The sequence below is a fragment of the Chiloscyllium plagiosum genome, unplaced genomic scaffold, assembly GCF_037043375.1.
Source record: "Chiloscyllium plagiosum isolate Xiang-an unplaced genomic scaffold, Cpla_swu_hap1 HiC_scaffold_11, whole genome shotgun sequence".
NCBI lineage: Eukaryota > Metazoa > Chordata > Chondrichthyes > Orectolobiformes > Hemiscylliidae > Chiloscyllium > Chiloscyllium plagiosum.
Window position 1 is genome coordinate 50,701,006 of NW_028270149.1, and position 16,476 is coordinate 50,717,481.

Genomic DNA, 16,476 nt, shown 5'->3' on the forward strand with positions numbered 1-16,476 from the left:
CCAGGATTTTAAACCATTGACAGTGAAGGAGTGAGATATAATTGCGAATCAGAATGGTGAATGGCTTGGAGGCAAACTTGTAGATTGTGATGTTCCCATGCATCTTCCCTTGTCCTTCTAGATGTTTGAGGTCATGGGTTTGGAAGATGCTATTAGAGGACCTTGGTGAGTTGTTGCACTGTATCTTCAGATGGTATATACTACTGCTGTGTGTCAGTGCTGAAGAGAATAACTATCAAAGGTGGTGGGGCAGGTGCCATTTGAAGTGGGCTGTGTTGTATTGGATGGTGTCAAGCTTCTTGTGTTGCTGGAACAGCACTCATCCAGGGAAGTGGACAGTTTTCAATCACACTTCTGATTTGTGCCTCATCAGTAGTGGACAGGCACTGGAAGGGCAGGAGGTGAGTTACTCACCACAGGATTCCCAGTTTCTGACCAGTTTTTGTAGCCCAAAATATTTGACTTGTTCAGTTAGTTTCTGATCAGTGGTATCCTCCAGGCTGTTTGTAGTGGAGGATTCAGCAGTTTTCTTTCTTGGTGAAGATGGTCATTGCCTGGCAGTTGCTTGGCATGTATGTTACTTGCCACGTGATCCAAGTTATCCAGGTTTTGTTGCAATAGAGTGGGGCTGTTTCAGTATTTAAGGAGTTCAAATGGTTCTTAACATAGTGTAATCAGTGAACATCCCCACTTTTGACCTTAAAATTGAGGGGAGCTCTACTGGCTTCTACATTGGTCTATTTTTGAGCTAGGTCTTTTGGCATTATGTGTTCATTCTCTGCATTGGCACACACACATTAATGTCACATTGAGGAATATTTTGATGGTTGAGTTTTGGTTAAATTTTGGGTTTTCACCTTGATCAATTCTTTTTCCCTCATCTGTCATTCTTGCGACACTGTCAGGCAGTGAGCTTCTCCCAAGCAGAGAACTAACTATTAAGAAATGCATTGGGCTGAAACAACTTTACAGCAATTTGTTTCTTTCTCTAATCCACTGTTGGAAGTGTTTGATGCTCAGCTTGGATGCAGATAGCCTAAACAATCCGTTGTTGCTTTTCTTGAGTTGTGATCCCAGTACATTGAGAATAATACCCAATAGGACATGAGTGTTGCATTGAAAATTAATAAATGTACATCTTCTGTGATTTCTTAATGCTCAGTGGTCAGCAGTTTCATTTTGAGCTGGCTTCATTGTCCCTCAGGTCCATGGATACTGAGGCTAAATTGTAGAAACTCTCCCAGCCTTAGTGATTTAATTGTTAACATGGATGAGTTACAAACATGCAACTAGTGCCATGTCAACACTTCACAGGAGGAGGGAAGAAAAGTTTGGATTCTTTTGAAATGAGAAAGAAATCTCCTGTCAAATCTATTTGTTTTCATAGAAGTTAAATGATTGGTAAGTAATGCTGATTAAATCATAACCATCAGTCTTCTCTGTTCAAAATATAAATTATATGGTAAACATTTCAGTCCAGCCTCCTCAAGGGAGTTTAAGAATTCTTGTTATGCCGCTATTTAAATGTTGATCACAAAAAATAACAATGTGTTTCTTCTTTTTATGGACAGGAGAATTGCAGGAAATGGTTTCTGAGTTGGGCAGTTGAAATATCCTGTGTTTTAAAATTTGAAAGAGGCCAGAAAGCTGCAGTGTTTTCTTAAGCCTTGCATTCAGATCGGGCTTCCAAACTCATGCAATCATTTCCCCCCACCCTTCTCCCCCAGTCCACCTTTTGAAAAGGGCACTTTTGCTTTCAGCAGTGCTTGATTTTAAAAAAAAAACAAGCTAGAACTAACTTATTTTACTAAACTAAATTGAACTGGATTTGAGCAATAAGTAGAGGTTGAATAGGCTAGGGCTGCTTTCCCTGTAGCATTGGAGGCTGGAGGTGACTTTATGGAGTTATATAAAATCATTAGAGGCATGTATAGGGTAAATAGGCAAAGTATTTTCCCTGGGGTGGGGGAGTCCAGAACTAGAGGACATAGGTTTAGGGTGAGAGGGGAAAGATATAAAAGAGACCTAATGGGCAACTTTTTCACGCACAGGGTCGTGTGCGTGTGTGTGTGTGTGTAAGGGGCTGCTAGAGGACGTGGTGGAGGCTGGTACAATTGCAATATTTAAAAGCCATCTGGATGGGTATATGAATAGGAAGGGTTTTGACGGATATGAGCCAGGTGCTGGCAGGTGGGACTAGATTGGGTTGGGATATCTGGTCGGCATGAATGAGTTGAACCAAAGGGTCTGCTTCCGTGCTGTCCATGTCTATGACTCTAATTGAATTTGCTGCTTACTAAACTGTTTTTGTTTTAAATGAGTACTGTTGATTGTATGGGGGAATTTGCCTGTGAATTCCTATGTGGGAAATTGTGAAGGAACTGGATTAACCTGAGCATGTGATGAGAACTCCAGTAAAATCAGTGGTGCCAATAATATGGCTGTTTCATCATTGAGCATTCGTATGTTAGGTATTTCTGTTTCTCAGGTTGTAAGAGATTTATAATGTTGTCTTCCCTCCCTATTTTTCAATTCTTTAAACTAGCTAGCTTCCTTGGGATACCTGTGGAATTGATGTCCATGAAAATATAGCTGTTTTACTCTGCTCTCCAGATAAAGTTTATTTTAATAATACCCATCATTTGATGGTGAAATCATGGCAAATATCCTCCAGTGCTAAATATAACGAAAATGTAATTCCACTCGGCCAGCACCCTGTATTGCCAAAATAAAAACAAAACTTGATAGAAATATTCAAGGAGGACAAGTAGCCTCTGTGGAGAATGAAACAGTGTTTCGGATCAATGATCTTTCACCAGAACTGGAAAAAAATTAAAGATGTGTTACTGACTATATATCTACTGATGTTACTTTGGCTCCTACATATAATTGATCCCAGTTTCTTGATTCAGTCAATGCCCTACTGTCTTAGTCTTCACTTATTATATAGCTTGGCAAAAATGTTGCCTCCTTTCAGTGGGGTGCATTCCAAAGAGTGAAGGATTTCAATGGCATGATTGCAGACCCATGAGAATGTAATTTTGTGATTATCTGTTGACTAAGAAGAAGTTTTTGTGAGGTTAAAGGACAGGGTTGATTATTATGTGCAAGGTTTGTTGTTATTTGCAGAGTTCATCAACATTTGGGAGAATCTGGCATTGACTTGCAGTCTAAATGCAAACAAGAGGCTCTTCTGTGAATGAGAGTATGGCTCGAAGTTATTTTTGCAAAATCCAGTTCTCTTTGCATCATTTGGTTTAACAACTCCTTCCAGCGAGCACAATGTTTTACTAAAGCATCTGTGCTGATGTTAGTTCAACTCCCTCATTATTACCTCTGGTTTGAAGAAATGTTGCAAGTGAAATTTATAATGAACAGTGAGACTGATGATAAACTCTTTAAATCTATCAGTGAACTTACTTTTAAGTGAAATATACATCAAAATTCGCCATTTTTCAAGATGAATGATTCTCTCACTGACCCTGATGTTTTGACCTGAGCACTATTCAGTCATTAGTTTGATTTGGGAATATATCACTTTTCCTTCCCTCACAGTACTGGAGGTACTTCTATACTAAGTGGACTGCAGCAGTTCACCACCATTTTCTCAAGGGCAACTAGGGATGAGCAATAAATGCTTACTCAGCCAGTGACACCACTCCAGCAATGAATTTTTAAAATAGCTCAGCCAGTCAATGCAGCCAGAGTCTATGTTACTATGTTGCTTACATCATCAAACCTACTAACAAAGTACTGTGGTCTTCATTGTGTTTTGGGTTTCCTGAACTTTTATGTGGCAAAAGATTTTTTTGTCTCAATATCACATTTGCTTTAAATGGGACCGCACTTTAAATGGAGGGTGCAAGGTTTTGAAACTAACAATTCACTGTTCTGTGATTCTGTAACTATGGCTTGAATGGAATTGTCTTAAAATGTGAGAGTGCTGGGTGATACACTTTTAAGTTGGGGTGGTTTCCTTATTTTGCAATTTGTAGATCCTTTTATATTTCCCAGAAGCATATTGAAATATTTATTAGCCTTTTGAATTAATAACTGTCACAGGACCTGTTTTTACAGTAATTGCAGAGCTCCTGATCTAAGGCAGGTGTTGACTTTGCTTCCACTGCAGTTGTCAGCCTGAACTACTTCTCTATCTGAAATGTGTCCAGTAAGCAAACTGCCTTGAGGATCCAATACACTAACTCTTCCTAACTGAGTTGAGTTGGGAACTGACTAAGATGTCAACTGATGTTTCTTTGTATAGTACTGAGCTCAGAATGCTTTGTGTCGAAGAAAGACTGGACTTTTGTTCAAAGGGGGGTATCATTGTCATGAAAAATAGGAAGTAAATTTTTATTTAATCTGTTTGGGGAAAGAGAGAAAATCCACACACCATTTTTCTCAGAGTTGTGCTATATGTAAGCTAGAGTATTATGCGTTTTTATATATTTTTGACACTGCATTTTCATTTACATGCTCCATTTTAGCTAGCACAGACATGGTTAATGCAGACAAAGCCTTTCCTTGTTTCAAGATTTAGATTTACATTTTTATTATCATATGTACTCAAGTACAGGAGTGCAGTGAAAAGTATTCAAAGTTGTCATTCTCTGCTGCCATCTTAGTAGACAAAAGGCAGCATTGAAAACATAAGCAGAAGTAAAAGAAACAGCCAAAAGTAAAGGAAGTATCCAGATCACACCCTGCCTCTGCCATGAGTCCTTGCTGCCAGAAAAACAAAGCCATAAAGTCTATCCCACAGTCTGCGAATACTGAGGTGCCCCAAGATGTCACGGCTTCTAATGTCAGGTACCTGGGCCCAGCCATTACCTAGAACCATACTACTGCCACTGGAACTGTGTAACCACTTCTTCTCTGAACGAAGAGAAATTGAGCTGAAGGATAAAAGATATGGAATATTTCTAGGGTCCACATTAATGACTCAGTGGGGAGATGCAGTGCTGAGTGTTGTGCCAATCTATGCAGACATAAAATTCCTTCAATCGAAGAATTAACTTATTTCGGGCAAATTAACAATTTTGTCTTGCAGGTTGCTTCATTTTGAGTGAGAGAGGAGGAAATTAGCATGGTTCCATCTTCTCACCACAGTCTAGTGATGATTATCAGAAAATGTATCAGTCAGGAGAGTTGTTTTTGACTGAAGAAAGGCTATTAGCACTTAGCTAGGTCCTCGCACATGAGGTAAGATGCTGCAGTGCTGTGACACCTGAGGAACTGTACCAAAGTCACAGTTAATACTTCAAAGAAAAAAAATGAAACTTGAGGAAGCTGCTGAAATTGCATTGCACCTAGTAACACCCAAAAATTTAAGAAAACTTGCTATGTACACTAAAGCTAATTTCAAAGTGCACTTGTCTTATCAACATACCAGTCTTGAATTTTTCAGTACCTTTCACATGCAACCTTTAGTTGATTCTTGTTGCTGTGAAGAAAAGCAATAAACTTGGATTTGTACAATGGGGCTTTCATGTCAATGGGGCATCTCAAGGTGCTTCCTAGCTAGATCAAGCACTTTTGAAGTACTTGGTAGCCTGATAAAGTCTACAGAGAAGTGACTAAATAGTGCATACAATTAACTACTTCATTACCTTGCATCTACAGCTCACGTTTGTGTCCTTTCTTTTAGGAAGAATGGTCCAGGGATACGACCTTACACATGGCACTTAGCCAAGTTATCAGAGGCACATCCTGAGCCCACTATGATGTACTATTCATCAGGATGTTTCAGCTTGTCATGGCACTCAGGATACGACACCAGGTGAGTCTTATGGACTGTTATTGGAAATGGTAATCAGCATTGTTCTTGTGATAGGAATGAGGTATCTGAAAACAGTTAAGCTGTCACAGTTGGTAAAAGCATCACAAAATAGCTCAGAGCAACACAGACCAACTCAAATCCTGGTGTTAGTCAATTGATTCAAGCTGGGATAATGATTGCAGGGTTACATGTTTCAGTGCTCCTGGGCTAGGGAAGAGAAAATCAATAGGATTTCTGCTCCTGCATAGTAACTAATGAGTTTTTCTGGGATCTTCTTGTAACTAAATTGGGCTAAAACTGAATTAGATTCAACTGTCACTCCCTCTACTTGAGGAGAAAGTGAGGACTGCAGATGCTGGAGATCAGAGTCAAAAAGTGTGGTACTAGAAGAGCACAGCCGGTCAGGCAGCAGCCAAGGAGCAGGAGAGTTGACGTTTCAAGGATAAGCTCTTCATTAGGAATGACATTCCTGATGAAGAGCTTATGCTTGAAATGTTGACTCTCCTGTTGCTGAGATGCTGCCTGACTGCTGTGCTTTTCCAGCACCACACTTTTTGACTCTCTCCACTCACTTGAAGAGCCGTCACTGAGACATCAATGGCTAATCAGAGTTCATAATAAGACATCCCCAACAGGAAAACAACAGAGAAAATATGGGATAAACATTAAAAACAAGTCTGGGAGTATAGGAATGCTGACTATCTAGCATCACGTTCCTGAATTACTTTGTTTAGATGTTCATGGCTTGCTGCTGGTTGTCTGTGCTGCTGACCTAATAGGAATCATTGTATGTGTGTTAATTACACCAGGACACTGTCACATGCAACATCAGGCTGGAAAACTATTCTGCTGAACGCTGAAGAAGCTCGTGTCGGCTGACGACTAAACTTTATTATGCATTTAGATTTTTTTTTTTTAACCATCATTTTCATGCTATTTTTGAAAGGTCATACAGAGTATTTTAACTTCAACAGTACTGTTGTTTCTCTGTGGAAGAAAATTATCTAGAGACATTTGTTCAGAAAATTGTCTTTTTTAGTAGTGTGTAAAGCACTATTCTAGGTTTGGTACAAGCCTTTTTCTACTGTAACTATCAGCAAGAGTTTTCTGCCTTCCCACAGTAGACATAACAATACAAATGAAGGAAAAGGTAAAGCTGCTCTAGTCCTACCAGACCACAAGGCTGTGCTCTCATTATAGAGAGACAATTGATGGTGGTTTCACCTGAGGGTCACAACACATCCGGGAGGGGAAAGAATGAGAAGGGGAGTACTGAGGAAGGGTCACTTGACCTGAAGTGTTGACTCTTGATTTCTCTCTACATTTGCTGCCAAACCTGCTCAGTAACAGTAATTACCTATTTCCTATTCATGTACTCATCCAAATGCCTCTTAAATGTTGCAATTGTACCAGCCTCCACCACTTCCTCTGGCAACTCATTCCATACACACATCACCCTCTGCATGAAAATGTTGCCCCTTAGGTCTCTTTTATATCTTGGGTGCTTGCAGGTGTGCCTAGATTGAGTTGGGATATCTGGTTGGCATGGATGGGTTGGACCGAATGGTCTGTTTTCAAGCTATACTCGCTATGACTCTATGACCTCTGATTTCCTTTTGGGATATAGTGAACAAGAGCATGTCCTTTAACTTCTGTAGTCTGTTCCACCATTCAGTTAGCTCAGAGTTCCTTGAATTTTTTTTTTTGTTACACCGTTCCCTTTTTCAAATGGATTTATCATTTTGGACCTTCTCTCTTGACTTCATTTATTGTTGTCATATGTACCTAAGTACAGTGAAAAAATTGTTTTGGGAGCAATACAAGCAGTTTGCAGCAAACAGCAACGTATAGACAGAGCAGGCATACAAGGTTAGGATTGAATAGGAGGTGGGCAAAAGCAAAATCAATATTAGATTTGAAATTAGAAATTTCCATTCAGCATTCTAATAACAGTTTGGAAGAAGCTGTTCCTTAAACTGTTGGTGCATATGTTCAAACTTCTGTATCTTCTGCCCAAAGGAAGAGGTTGGAAGAGAGCATTACCAGGGTGGGAAGGGTCTTTGATGGCAGTATTTCAGCAGCAACGCGAAGTGTAGATGGAGTCATGGATGGGAGGTTAGCTTTTGTGATGGATGGCTTCCCGTAGTTTCTTACGGTCCTAGGCAGAGTAGATGCTGTACCAAGCTGTCATGCACCTAGATAGAATGCTGTCTATGGTGCATCTGGAGACATTGGTGAGGGTCCTTATGGTCAAGCTGAATTTCCTAAGCTTCCTGAGGAGGACGAGACATTGTTGTGCTGCCTTGACTGTTGTATTTACTTGGGAGGTCCAAGTCAGACTGTTAGATATTGTCACTTTTAGGAACTTGACGCTCTCTACCCTCTCCACCTCAGCTCCATTGATATAGATAGGGGCATGTCCTTCTCCTTTCTTCCTGAAGTCAATAATCACTCCCTCCATCACTACTTTTGCCAATGTTGAAAGAGGTTGTTATCATTGCACCACAACATCAAGCATTCTATCTCCTTTCTGTATTCTGACTCATTCCAACACTCCCATCCAAATTAGTCTACTTTTTACATATGGCAAGGTAGCAGTGTAGTTGGTATGTCTGCTTCTCAGAGCAGAATCTATCCATTCTTATTGGAATGTTTGACAATGATATTCCTAAATCAATCACCAATTCTAGTTAGAACCTGTAATTTGTGTTTTTCACTGCCACCGCAGAAAATGCTGCTTACAAATGTATATTGTAAATTCTAGATACGCTGAAGCAAAAGATGATCAAAGCTGGGAATGTGTTCTCATGGCTAACAGGAATACTGAACAATGATAATGATTCAAAATCTCATACATTATGTATGCAATTTGGACACTAACAATCAAGATTAGCACGAGTTAAAAGGAGTAGACAGTAAACTGTGGTCGAGCACTCACAGACTGCACTTTCAATGGCAAGTACAGTCAGGACAAATTCCACCCAGATGTTAGACTCTGTGGGTCACCAATGTCATTGAAGTTCTGTCTCCTTTACAAGGAATTACAATCCTTTACTTCTGAAGGTCTGGTTTTGGAATGCCTGCAAAACCTCTCCAACCACTTCAACAACTTCTCCCAGCTGGATATTTCAAGCTTTTTGCCGGATACTGACTTCCCCAGAGCTTTTGATGCTGCTTGTTGTCTCTGGGTAATGGCACAATTCCAACTTTTATCAAACATCGAGCTTTACCCAGCTTCTGCTGAATTTCTCTCTACTCTGATTTTTCACAGTTGTAACAAGCACGATTGCTTGCAGGTTTCCTTCACCCACGCTCAGCTGCACTGAACTAGCAGTGACTCTCGGGGCTTTAACTCAGACTTGACCTTTATTTCCAAGACGTGGAATCACCATTCTGTAGGACTTCTCTTGAGCCATAACTATCTAAACTCTGCCAAAAATAGCAGTTGTGTTGCCTGGAGCTACTTTATTCTGCTACAGTACTCTGCCAGTTACAAACTTCAGCTACCTTCTCCAAGCAAAATACACATCCACATTCAACGCATTGAAGCCAAAGAGTCCTCTTCAGCTCCACCGATCTCCATTATGATATCCCCTGCTCCAGACTGTCCTTATCTGGACCTCTTGGTCTACTGAATACTTTTAAACTAATTGAGCCCCATGCCCCTCTGGCATGGTTCAGTGCAAGCTTTTCAGACATCAAGTAGACACACCTTTTTTTTTTACAGCTCTATCTCTTTTGTTCTGATCTTGTTAAACAAACATAAGTAACCTTCTGAACTGCCATTGTCCTCCATGTTGCAGAAATAACAGCGGCACAGTATTTTAATTATCTTACCTTCCTAGCTGTTAATGTTTTCAAACAATATCACCTCAACCTTTTAAATACACTGGATCATGGTGGTTTAGTTGCATTTATCCCATTTTATACTGTTAATTTTTGCTTTTAGGAGTTAATGTGTCTATATTGAAACACATGAGCTATGAACTAGACGTTCTGAAAACTTTACCAGATCTGAGCTTATAATGTATTGTAAACCTGTAGCCAGATAGCAGGAGTGGTGGTAAAGACTCTCTGGCAGTTTCAAATTATGTGCTAAAATATATTTCAGAAGAATTATGATTTCTGTGGCATGTTAAAATTTCAGTGTTCTGTTATTTCTTCTAGTGACTATCCTGCACAGTGGGATCAGTTAGCACTCCGTCGGAACACAGATCAAAGGAGTTCGTTTGGGAGTATGGACAGTCTTGACCAGCCCAGTCAAAACTGTGACCAAAGCACATATCCCAACAAAAGGGACTCTGCCTACAGCTCTTTCTCTGCAAGCTCTAACACCTCTGACTATACTCTGTCATCGTCAGTGAAGACTGATGAATCAGCCTCCATGGACAGCATACTACATGGCTTAGGGCCATGGTTGCCAACCAAGTATGGAGATGCCCAGTATCTTCAAAATGGAAATGAAAGCAGGGAACAGCCATCTGAAGAGCAGTTTTGTTCTCACTGTGGAAAAGGATCATCTGTAAACGGCAACATGCTGCCAACCCATGCACATGAAGGTAATTCTTCAAGTTCTACCAAATCAGTACCTCCGCAGCCACCTGTTCGCAGAGAAAGTTTTGTGGCAGCCAAAGCTCGCTCTGCATCTCTGTGCATGACAAATTCTGAGGCACTTGCAGCAACAAACCTGTTACTTCATTCCGGAAGATGTGCTTCTGAAACATTGTTATCTACAAAAGATAAAGATTTTGAGGGACAATATATTGCCAGTGTTCCAAAGTGCTCAGTCGGTACTACCCTGCACTCCAGTAAACCAATATCTAGCCATTGTCCAGTAGAATGTTGCTGTTTGTTAAGGCAACAACCAAGGCAACATTGCCATTCTCAGAGCCAAAGTGAAAAAATTATTTTGCACGAAAATACAACATTCCCTAGAAAATCCAGTCGATATTTGATGGAGCAGTTGGACTTGTACAATTTAATTGAGCCATCATTTGTTACCAGTCACTATGTAAGCCTGGGTCAGGTAAAGCAGAATGAAAGATCACCTTTGAATTTGCATAGGCACAGTGCACCTGAAAAGTTGTTAACAGCGCAAATGCATTCATTACCGCTTGCAATCAATGGTAAAAATAATTTGAGATCACATTGTGATCAGGAAAGTCATCAATGGGCCAACTGTGCATCAATACCTCAACAGGAATATCAGTCCAACATAGCGCTTACTCATAAAACTTTAAATAAAACTGATTTTTCATCTGAAGAGCAGATGAAAGAGAATTCCTTGAATCCTGAATCCATACCAAAAATGAAGCAGCAAGAAATTGAAGTAGCCAGTTGTGATCACTCTTTGGATACTCCCCTAAATTCTTCCCCTTGCAAAGGTGAGCCGAATAGTGTAACTTGTACAAGTGCTTCTCTTCAAACTACATTCCAGCAGCAAAACTTGCATTTGCCTCCAAGACCACCAGATCAAATGAGTGAAGGTCGAAGTGGCAATACTTTGGAAGATGAGAGAGACACTGAAGAAGCAAAGAATGAAACTGACAGAAATACTCGAGGGTGGTGTTCTAGAGTAGCTAGAATGCGGCGCAAAAGTGACCGTTTTGCCACAAATTTGCGTAATGAAATACAAATGAAGAAAGCCCAGTTGCAGAAGAACAAAAGTGGAACTGGGCTGTTACAAATGGAAGAAACTTCAGAAGAAATAGGTGACTTGAGAGAGAAGCCATCCAATTCCTATACTTGTCTTGCTGGTGAGTCTGATACCAGTGGCTCAGCAGAAGTTGTTACAGGCACAAAATTGCAGACTGCAAATCCTAATAAAAGATTGAACAATTTGGAAGATGTTCATAAAACAGGAAATATGCATTTGCATCCATTGACTGACAACTCCCATTTTCCACAAAACAGATGCAAAACAGGTTCATTATCTCAAAATATTGAGGAGCAGAAGACTGCTCAACAAGTACTTGGAACTGGCCAATGTAGATGGACACCAGATGATGGATGGGAGTTGCAAAGTAAGGCGGTAAAGGAAGTCAGCGTTGATGAGGCAAAACCTTGTGCGGCAGCAGTGTTACAGGAACCAGATACCTCTCCACTGGTGCCCTTTGCAGAGAGGAGGAAATTCTTTGAAGAGACTAGTAAAAATTTTTCTTCCTCTGATTCTTACAATTTTGTGAAACCTCAAAGCAAATCAAATACGCTAGGAAAATCCAAAGGGCAAAATGTTTGCAGCAAATTACATGCCCTCCCAAGTGATCACCTGAGACACTCTGCAAAGGAAGTGTTCCAACATCCCTCATGTAAAGTCAGTGAAGATTCTGGGCAAGATCTCGTGTGTTCACCTAGAAATCTGGAGCAAGCAATTCACCATGGACAAGTAAAGAAGTTGTATGAGCAGGAACGTGAACATTTAGAGCCTCTCAAACTAAGTAAATCAAGCACTTTGAAAGAACGTTGTATTTCTCAAGTTCAGCAGGTGCAACATTCTGATTTAACTCCAACACTACATTATCAGTATTTCCTTCCAGATAACAGTCACCTAGAAGATTCTCATCCCACCCTAAGGTCCAACCAGTTGCAAACTTCTTTTCCTGAGGTAGGATGTGTCTAATCTTCTTATTTTGTTTAAATGCCACATTTTGTCACAGGTTCATTCCTTAGTGAGTCAAATAACCTGTTTGTGCTGACCAGAGGAATGGTGATCTAAAGGATGCCAGAAAGTGTCCGGAAGAAACACATTGACCAAATCTTTACCTCTCCTCTTACAAGAAGCATTCTCTTATGCAGTCTCCCCTTTCACTACAGCTTGTGAGTGATCAGGGCCTCATTGGGTGGAGGGGAAGTGAAGTGATGAGGGAGTAAGGGAACTGTGGGCATGAACAAAAAGATCTTTTTGTTTAAGTAAAACCTACCATGGCTGTATAGATTGAATGAATATTATCCTTTTAATGCTGTATCTGTTTATAACTGGAATATGAAGGCAGGACCCAAGCTGCCAACTGATGTAATTTTATTTGGCAATAATGACATTTAGCATATGGCAAAGCTAACAACATAACACAAACAAGCCTTTGGATATGTTAGACTGCATCTTACTTGGCCAGGAATACTGAGAGTATCCAGACGTGCTGAATGAGTAAGTGCCATGACAATAAGTGATAAGGCTAAAATGGTCCAGTCCACAAACTGGGTGAATGGCCTTGTGTACCATGTCCTTACAATAGTATTAAAATGATAGCTGCCCGTGCAGCATTGAAGTATAAAAGTATACTGTAAGTGGATAGGAAATGTTTCATTTGTGTTTTTAGGTGCTGGCACATGTTGAATGCCAATCTTTGTGGATTGTCAAACTAACTCTTATGATGGAGAACTGAGGAGAGATGCAAGAGCCCTGGATCATTTATTCTCAGGAGTTTAGAAGAATGAAAAGTGATCTCCTTAAAACATGAACATTTCTTTACAGGGTAGATGCAGACGGGTATTTTCTCTTGCTGGGGGTGGTGTCCAGAATCGGAATCATTTTCAGAATAAGATTAACTTTTGAGGTTTATCCGATTTAGGACTGAGGTCAGGAGGAATCTCCTCACTCAGAGGGTGATGAATCTTTGAAGTTCTCTGCCTCAGAGGACTTTGGAGATTTGGTCATTGAGTATGTTCAAGGCTGAGGTCAACATGGTGGCAAGTTGGTTCAGTGGTCAACACTGCTTCCTCACTACGCCAGGGACCCTGATTCAATTCTAGCCTCGGGCGAGTGTCTGTGTGGAATTTGCACATGCTTCCCATTGTTCCTGATAAGGATAAATGTCAGAGGAAATCTACCAGCTAACATGACTGCATCTGAACAATTCCAGGATCTTCGCACCTGGGGAGTGGGTACATGATGGAATTGCACCTCCCTCCTCCCCAGATGCAGATCAGAGGTGGTCACTGAAGCTACTGAATGCTAAAGTGGGATTTTAAAAGGCCCTGTTCAGTTTTTCATTCTTTGATCTGGTTGTTTTGTTAAAATATCTGTGCTAGACCTTGACTCTCCACATCCACTCGCCCTTGACACATATCCTTACCTCCATTCAACCCCCATCATCCGTCATATCATCCATGCTGATGTATTGCCTCTCCCTAACCCCCCACCCTCAAACAATAATTGCTTATGAAGCCTGCAGTTTCAACTTAATAATGCATTTTCCCCCATCACAATCCACCAACTTTTGGACTTATGCTGCTCTAAAGAAGAAATGAATTAAAGTTCCACACTTTCGTATCGGTTTTGTTATAGCTTTTAAAAAAAAAATTCACTTACATTCATAAAAGCCCATTGAAAACATTTAAATCCCTGTTTAAAATATGTTGTATCTGCACATCAAAGAGAACTAATCATTTGATAACCTCTTTGAGCTGTCAATCTGTGAATTTATAGCTGCCTAATGATTGGTTGTGAAAATAAGCCTTAATAATGACATCATAATAGCCATGTGAGTAATGTCAACAAACAATTGTGACTAGCAGAATAGAATTTTTCAAGCCTTATTGACACAGGTAGCCCTTATTAAAACAAAATTTAAAAATGTCACAGCTTGAGTATTTTATAATCTATCACTGACACAGGGGTTTTAATCTTCTTTAAAAATATCTTCCTGAACCAACACCGCATGAGACCATTGTCCAATAATATCCTTACCCTGTAATGAATGTCGCTGGTAAAATTCTCTCAATACTTGGTTTGAGCTCTGTGATTACAAGTTCTACTTTTATTTTGGGTCATTTTAAATTTAAACAATTTTGCAGCTTGACAGTTCTTCATACCTTATCCATCCTTTGAGCTTTTCTTTGAGTATTGTCAAAGTTTCTATCTCCCACTCTGGGTTTTGGTTAAGATCCTTGCTACAGCGAAAATGGCATCTGTCTGATTAAAATTCAAATAGCCTGTTGAGTTTGGGATCCTGCCTGTGTTAGTCTCCAAAGCTTCAAGTAAATTCGGGTTATAGTATCCCACAACATCAAGAAAGCAAATTTATGGGGAAGTTAAGAGAAGACACTGACCATGTTCTTGTACTTAACAAGACTACTATTTGTTGCAAATAAATACATTCTAATCACTATGAACTATCAATATTTGGCTCTGCCAGTTAAAACTCATAATCCCCATTTTATATCTTGTATATACATGAACAGATGCAGAGAGACCAAAAATTGTTTCATGGGTAGAGGGAATAAAACTGAGAAACACTATTCAATCCACCTGGTTTTTGAGTGGACCCCTTTGCTTGTCAGTATTTTCTGTTCACTCTCATTTCTCCAGATTCTTTCACCTCTTCACAGGAGGCATAGAGGGATTGGCAGACTTTTGCTTATCTGTTACAGGCAACAGCTTACAGCAACTGTGGGAGAATATAACTTGTATAATTTCTATAAGCTTCAGGCATTTTCTCTACAGAGAGAGAATGAGAGAGGGAGAGAGACACTTATTCTGGAAGATTGAAGACTTCTCCCCCTGCATCATTCATACCCATAAGCTATTGAGCTGCCAAACTGATGATTTTTGGTATCTGCAACTGATCACAAACCAATCAGCTGTCTGTTGCTGGCCAAAGCTCTCATTGTACCCACACTACAGTGGCATTCCATCTACAAATATATCCCCCACCCCCATAGTTTAAATAAAGTGGCAGAATAGACACCATACAAAATTAGTTTGTCATCTGTTTTTAAAAGAGCAATAATTCCGTCCACAATCTTTGGTTTTGAAACGGTTCTAATTACACTTCGGTCTACAATCAAAAATGCAGGAGATACAATGATATGGACTTTAAATACAAGTACAAGGTTTTATATTTCCAATTCTCATCATCTTTGTTTCTAATTCAAAGTTTTTAATTTCTCTTTCTCTTTTTTTTCCCCTCCAATTCAAGGTTTTTGTTCATTTGTAACTGAACCTAAATTAATTCCATCTATGATTTATCAAATTTGGGCTTCTGACCTTTTTATTCTAAATGCTGAGTAATCACTTGAATTATACCATGTTAATGAGATCCTCCTTTAATCTCTACCTGCAGTATATCTGATTTTTAGTTTCGCCTTAGTCAAAAGAATTCCAATGATCCATTGTCACATCTTCTGCTCCAAAATTCTTCGCAAAATTTGAAGTCATTTTAAAATTTGAACCCAAATAATATATATTATAACAATGCTTATTTCGCTTTCCAGTACCTTCACATGTCATTTCTTTTAAGGATTCACAGAACAGTTTAAATTCAAGGATTTTTGATTCTGGATGAGTCCTACCTTATGATCTTAGTTAATATAAATACTGAAAAACTTAGATTTCCAAGTGAACCCTGGCTTAAATAGAGCCTAATTTTGTTGCATATAGTTTTTGTAACTGTAGGTCAGTCAGTAAACATATTAGCAAAGGTCTGTCATTGTACTTTAAAGAAACAAAATGTTTATTAACAAAAACACAAACTATATTTGACTAGAAAAGTCATTACAATCACCAGACAATGATTCAAACTCTCATTATTCCTTTTATCCCATCAATATCCTTACAAACACCAAAAACCCCAGAAAAGATTTACTATAGTCTCCATACCAAGGCTGCTTGCTCAGGCAGGGACAGCTGCAAATTGTTTCCTTCCAATGAATTTCTGCATATTTAGGAGATGCCTTTTCCTCCGCTAATATCTTTCCCT

At 39.6% G+C, this 16,476-nt stretch overlaps 1 protein-coding gene across 6 annotated transcripts in view; it reads left to right on the forward strand.

Moving 5' to 3' along the window:
* LOC122557232 (uncharacterized) overlaps positions 1 to 16,476 on the forward strand; it is a 152,458-nt gene that overhangs the window by 78,711 nt on the left and 57,271 nt on the right. For all 6 annotated transcript variants that reach the window (XR_015758658.1, XM_043704693.2, XM_087992045.1 and 3 more), the window contains 2 exons: positions 5,648 to 5,779; positions 9,947 to 12,383. Coding sequence is in view for 5 of the 6 variants with exons in the window: in XM_043704693.2 (XP_043560628.2) it covers positions 5,648 to 5,779; positions 9,947 to 12,383 (2,569 nt within the window). In the remaining variant the exon portion in view is untranslated. The remainder of the gene's footprint in view (positions 1 to 5,647; positions 5,780 to 9,946; positions 12,384 to 16,476) is intronic.